Source organism: Eulemur rufifrons, chromosome 8 (assembly GCF_041146395.1).
Source record: "Eulemur rufifrons isolate Redbay chromosome 8, OSU_ERuf_1, whole genome shotgun sequence".
NCBI lineage: Eukaryota > Metazoa > Chordata > Mammalia > Primates > Lemuridae > Eulemur > Eulemur rufifrons.
Genome location: NC_090990.1, coordinates 25,953,062 through 25,959,436, shown reverse-complemented (window position 1 = coordinate 25,959,436; position 6,375 = coordinate 25,953,062). Strand labels below are relative to the sequence as shown.

The following is a 6,375-nucleotide window of genomic DNA, read 5'->3' as shown; positions in this document are numbered from 1 at the left end:
CGTGGGCGGCAGCCAGGCGGGGCGGGCGCCAGCGGGGCGGCCCCCCAGTAAGATGTGCGCGGCGCCGCGGGGCGCCCCCCACTCGCAGCGGCGCTCGGGAGCCGGGCGGCTGGGCCAGGCGGCGCCTCAGGGGCTGCTGCGCGCCCGCGCCTAGAGCTGCCGCCCCAGGGAGCCCGCCACGGCCGCGCCCTGGGCACGCTCGGCGGCGCCCAACGATGACCGCTCCCTGGCGGCGCCTCCGGAGTCTGGTTTGGGAATACTGGGCCGGGCTCCTCGTGTGCGCCTTCTGGATCCCGGACTCGCGCGGGATGCCCCACGTCATCCGGATCGGTAAGGGCTCCCTGGAGCCGGGGGTCTCCGTGTGCCTGGGCGGGGGCGGGAATGGGGGACCTCTGAACGCGATCCCGGGAGATTTTTCCAACCTCTCTCCGGGCTGCCGAGCCGGTAACCACCTGGAGGCTTGTCCCGGTGAGGACAAAGTTCCAAAGCCGGGGTCAAGGGCCTTACTTATTGGGGAGGAGGCAGCCGGGCCGCAGCGGGCGAGGGGCCCTTAGCGCGCTCCTGGGAGGTCAGACCTGGCGGAGTGTGGCGAAGGGTTCCAGTCCCAGCCCGAGTCGCGGGCGCATTTCGCGGCGACTGCCAGCATGACCGGCAGCAGACCGAGTTCTGGGATCCGGCTTCTCCGCCGAGTGGGAACCCTGGGGAAGGCGCCAACTTCTCTTTTTTCCCCTTCTCGCTCCCCTCGGGCCCCTCGCCCCCACCTCGGGCACAGCTCCAGCGGCCGCGGCGGGGGCGCAGGGCACATATTCGCGTGACGAGGGCAACCGGTCTCCTCTCCGGTGGCCTCCCTCGGCCTCGGTGGCCCCCATTCAGCCCCGTGGCGTGGGGCAGGGAGGGGCCATCCCCGCCACGCTCGCTCCAGCGGGTCCCTCGGGGCCCGGGCCTCTGCGCCCAGGGCAGCGCGGGTGGGGGAAGGGAGCGAGGAGGCCGCCCAGCGCAGCAGAGGAGGCGGCCGAGGGCTGCGAGTGGTTTGGAAAGTTAGCCGGAATCCCTCCGCAGCTGGCGGCGGCTGGCAGGGCTGCGCGCGGCATTTTGAGGCTGGGGCTTCTCCGCGTCTCTTCTCGCCGGAGACTCTTACTCCGGGCTTTAACTTTGTTGTGGCCGCCCAAAGCACCCTGCGGGCAGCGCTCTGGGCTGTGCCGGGGCGCTGCGCGTCCCAGGCCGGCGACCGGCAGGGCTGGGCCCGGCTGGGCTACGCCGGAGCCTCCATCACGGCGAGCCCTGCGCCCGCCGCCAGGCCGGAGAGACCTGGGCCGCCTGGGTTCACGAGGCCCCACCACCGGCGTCTGGCACAAGGCGAGCAGAACTCTGCCGAGCCAGGGCCACCTTCCTCCTCTGCGGCTCTTCTCCAGGGCGGACCTTGGGCTGCCAACGCCGTGAAAGGGTGCCGGGAAGCCGTGTCGGGCTTGGTTTCCAGATTTGAGATTTTCCTAGGAGGAGATCAGAAACCCCAGAGGGTCTGTCTCCTCCCCAGCTCTCTCCCGCGAGCCGGACCCTCTCGAACTCATATCTGGATGGGGCAGAGCACAGTCCTCAGCTCTGCCCACACTCTCAGGTCTCTCAGTCCATGCTCAGGACCCTGGCAGGCCGATTTGGGAGGCAGAGGAGGCCTGGCACAGGCAGGGCACGGGAGGGACTCTGGGGACAGCCCTCACGGTCAGGCTTAACCCTTTGCAGTCCAGTCTGCTCCCTGGCAAGCTGAAAATGCCTTCTATCTCCGTGTCTCTGCCTGCCCCAGCACCCAGCTTGGTACCCTTCCAGGGGCAGGCACTTCCTTTATTCCTTCTCTCTTTCCCTCTGCTTCTTGGGGGCCTGAGTGGTAGGGTGCCCTTGAGAGGAAAAAGGGGGGACTCATTGGGTGCTATGTGCTCCTCGCATGAATTGTAGGTGCCTCTACCTTGGTCCTTCCTCCACAGGGATGGGACGGGTGTGCTCCCAGCCCAGCCTCAGGGATAGAAGTCTTTGGAGGCCCGGAAAGACAGGAGCAGGGGAGGGCAGCCCCAGAGAGATGAACTGAAAAGGCACAGGATGATGTATCCTTACCTGCCCCCTCTTACTGTGGGATCGAATTGGGCTAGTTCCTCCCAGCCTGGAGGAAAAGCACATCCCCAAGCCTGCCCACCCTTTCTTGGGTTCAGCGTGTAATAATGCAATTAAAGGATGGCAGAGCCCTCCTCTCTTCTAATCTTCTTCGTATTAAGCCCCAGGATTAATTAGCGTGTCGGCCCAGGCCATTCATATCCAAGAGCCCTGCCCCATTTGATTTCCAGCCCATGGCCTGGGGTGCTGTGCTGGTGCCAAACGTGACCGCCGGAGCGGTGCCAGCTTGGGTGGAGGATGGGAAGGCTCTGAGGCCTCTGGGCTTCTCTAGAGCCTCCTGGGGAGCTGACTTTCTGTCCTTCCGTCCCTGGAACCCTAGCTGGAGCCAGGGAAGTACAGTGGACATGGCAGGGTGGAGGGGAGGGAAAGAGAGAGAGAGGCTGAGAAATGTCATGCTGAAACCCAAACCCACTGCCTTGGCTGGGCCCAATGCCATCTCCCTTTTCCCACCTGCCCCCCACTCCCACTTCCCGGGATCTCAGGGCTCTGGCTGGGGCTGCAGGAATTGGGGCCCTGGAAATTGGGCTCTGGAGTGTGCTGGGTGTTTCTGGTTCCCAGACTGGTGCCTCAGTCAGCCGAGCTTGGAGCCGAATCCTTCTCCAACAGCCAGGCATCACTGAGCACCAGCCCGGAGAGGGTTTTCCTGCAGGTGTGCGAGGGGCTCTCTGGGCCCGGGAGCACTGTACCCGCCCTCTCTCTTTGTGCCTCTTTTGGGGGCTGAAATTTCCTCTTAGACAAGGAGATGGATAGCTCAGCAGTGTGACAGAGTGTTCAAACAATCCATCTTGAATAGATGAATTGCATTGCTCTGTCTTTTTGTAATTGTGTCTATCAGAGGGAGAGGTCAAGGCATTGATTGCTTGGATGGTTTGCAAGTAACAAAGGAGAGTGAGGGAGAGAGTGAGGGAGAGAGAGTAATTGGATTGTAGTCTGCAGGAAAAAATGATCATTGATTATTTTATATGAATATGTGGAAGATGTATTCTGCCTGTGATTATCAAGTGTTGCTCATTGAAGGTTTTCAAGGCATATTGTTCTGCATTTTATTATTATTATCATCGTTATTATTGTTTGCACGGATCCTGGTCTTAACTCACAGAAAGCAGTTTAATGTGTGGGTTCTTCTCTCAGTCAAGTGGGCTTCTGTAACCTCCTATGGGGACCTGGATTTCCAGGTTACATGACCTAGAAGCTGAAGTGGAAGGGGTGCTGTGCTTGGAGCCGGGAGGTCTGGGTTTTCTGCTCTTTCTGTCACTAGTTTACTGGGCCACCTGGATCAAATCACACTCTCTCTTTGACTCCAAGCCTCAGTTTCTCCATCTGTACACTATTGAGTTGGCCTTAATAGTTGGGATTAAGGTGGTTTGAAAGTTCCCTTTAGTGCTGGATGGTGGGAACTATTAGTGCCGTTGCAGGTTTCATGGTTAGTTCTTCCCTCACGTTACAGACATATGTAGGATTGAGGGCCAGCCTGGAATTTGAAAAGGGAACCAGACAGTGGTGGCGCAGCTGGGGAAGCCTCGCCAGCTCTTCTGTGTGATGAGGAGCTTGAGTGGATGGTGGCAGTCTGCAGCCAGCCAGTGGGGAGGTTCGAAGCCAAATGACTGCAGAGACATAAAGCAGGGGTGTGCGCGCGCGCACGCGTGTGTGTGTGTGTGTGTGTGTGTGTGTTTGTGTACGGAGGGTGGGAGGGAAGGGTTGGCCCAGCTCTGCGCTTTCTGAGCATCTACAGACAGAGCAGAACAGAGCAGCGAGGTCCTGAGTTTTCTGAATGTACAGGGCCCCAGCAGGTGACAGCAGCCCATCCCAGGGCAGTGAGGCCCCTCCCCTGGAGTTCCCAGACCAGCCCCCTTCTGCAGCTCCTCTGATCAGTTCACCCCAATTGTCCTGAACGTTGAGGACGTTGAGTTTGGGAGCTGCTGCGTGTAAAACAATGAGAGATTTCTTGCAGTGACTGGTGATGCGCTGAAACATCGCTGCCTTGTCGGAGCAGACAGCAGCTGAATGAAGATCAATAGGGTTTTCCCCCCTGGAAGTAAATAGCTTCAGACAAGACCTGGGAGTGGCCCGAGGGGCCTTAGAAAGCATTAACTTGAGGAATTTCTGCTTCCACTTTTCAGCCCAGCTGCTTCTGTCAGCCTGGGCTTTCCTCCTTGTCGAGCTGGAGTTTAATTTCTTCCTGATGCCTGCCTTGCATTGCGCTAAACAGTCTTTTAACGTCAGGATGACCTGGGGTTTTTAGAGGTGGTTTCTGCAAGGTGAGCCAGGCACCCTGGCCAGACTAGGCTCTTCCAAGGTCACCTGCAATCCCCCTGTGGGCCGGCACCACAGTTGACTTCAGAAGTCCAGCCCACTGTGCTATTTTGAAAGGACTTTGTGGGGCGGCTCTTTATCCCCCACTCCTCCAGGAAAGCAAGGCTGCTTGGCTGCTTTTAGGATCCTTTGTGGAGCCTTTGAGCCTCCCTGAGTCCCCGCGTTCCCACAGGCACGCTGTGTCCCGGCCCCAGGAAACAGAGCCCCTCCTTTGGGGGCGGTGGAACTCACCCTCCCCTTGGGGGCGGTACGAGGCCATGTGCAGCAGAGGCTGCAGGGCTGCAGGGGGTGCTCTTTTGGGGGAGGCGGGTGTATGCTCAGCGACTGGGACTGTTTTTCATCCTCTGAGGCTGAGCCTCCTCCACCCGGTCACAGTCAGCTGCCCCTGCCCCTTCCTCCCGCAGCTGCAGCCGGGCCTCGCTCGCTCAGGACCCCCAGAGCAAACTGAGAGAACCGGTGCTTCACTCCGCAGTGCAGTGCGGAGAGGAGCCGGGGCTCCCCAGGCCCTGCCTGGCCACAGAGAGGACTGACGCTCCAGGAGCAGGGGAGGCTCTGGCTTGTCCTCTGAGGCTGGTGTGGGGTGGGGGGCTGCAGCTTTGGATGGATGGATGGATGGATGGATGCACCGAGGGCCCAGTGGAAATGGGGCTGACACCCTGGCCATGGGCTTGATTTCTGGAGTCACCCTTCCGCCAGGTGCTGATTCCCCAGCAGCAGCACCAGAGGGCAGTGTGCCTGTGCTGAGATGGCCGCAGTGTCTCCTGTCTGGGGGCGGGGGGGCGGGGGGGCCTCTGGGGTCTGGAGCAAAATCAAAACAATAGAACAACAGCAACAACAATACAATGGCCCTAATTGATGGTGCACTTACTAGGGCTAGGCACTGTGCCAAGAGCTTCTCAAACAATGGCTAATAGTGTGGGTGCATAGTAAGTGCTCAATTAATCTAGCTGTTGGGTTTTTCTCTTCATCTTATGTAGCCTTTGCAACCCTGCAGGCATTATCCCATTTTCTGGATGAGGAAACCAAGCTTGGTGAAGTCACTGGCCCGAGACCACACAGCCAGTGAGCAGTAGAGGCAGGATAGGAACTGCAGTCAGCCTGCTTCCAGGTCTTGTGCTTTTGGCTGGCTGTGCAGTCTGGAGATGGAAAGCAGCAGTTTTTAAAGGGGTTGCACACAGTGTCCCCGCCCCTGTGGTTCTGGTTGCAGATCATGGTCTGTGTGGGTCGGACTGCATTGTCCTGCTGTGGGAGGATGGCTGAATGGGCTCTGCCACAGCCAAGCCCACCAGTGCCAGTCTCAGTGTCAGACTGGCCTTGCTGATGAAGCATGTGGCCGATTTGCTTCCTCCAGGGGACACACACCCCTCCATTTACTGCATCCTGCCTCATCCTGGCTTCTGGGCTCTGCCTGAGGCTTTAATCCAGCCCCCATATAAAATATGGATTCGCCCTTGGGTGAGGTCAGTTCACCCACAGGAATCCCTTTGCTCTGGGGTCTCCAGTCTACACATCCCAGTGGGAGCCACCAGGCTGTCCGCAAAGACCTTGCCAAAGCCCTGAGTAAACCCAAGGGTCTGTGTCTGTGTCTCCTCCTGCCCCGACCTGCATCACCCGGAGACCTGGCAAGGGAAGGTGCTTGGAGAAGTAGCTCTCTTTGCTCTTCCCTGCCTCCCCTCCCCTTTCCCTCCTCAGTCCCATCCCCTGTCCTCTCCAACATCCCTCCCAGGCTAATTTTATGGTCATTTTATTTTAAGCAAGAGTCACATCCTAACCTTCTAAATGGAGTCTGCCTTGTCAGGAATTGAATCCGGTGGGCAATATTCGAGGGTGAGGCCTGTTGCCACTGGGCCCTGGAATATGTGTTGCTGACTCACAGACACCGTGGGTTGGGAGTGGTGGACC

The 6,375-nt window shown here is 59.2% G+C and overlaps 1 protein-coding gene across 1 annotated transcript in view; it reads left to right on the top strand.

Annotated features, from left to right (window-relative positions):
* The first annotated feature begins 215 nt into the window (after window positions 1-215).
* GRIK3 (glutamate ionotropic receptor kainate type subunit 3) overlaps window positions 216-6,375 on the top strand; it is a 216,970-nt gene continuing 210,810 nt past the window's right edge. The window contains exon 1 of the mRNA XM_069477688.1: window positions 216-330. Coding sequence (XP_069333789.1) covers window positions 216-330 — 115 coding nt within the window. The remainder of the gene's footprint in view (window positions 331-6,375) is intronic.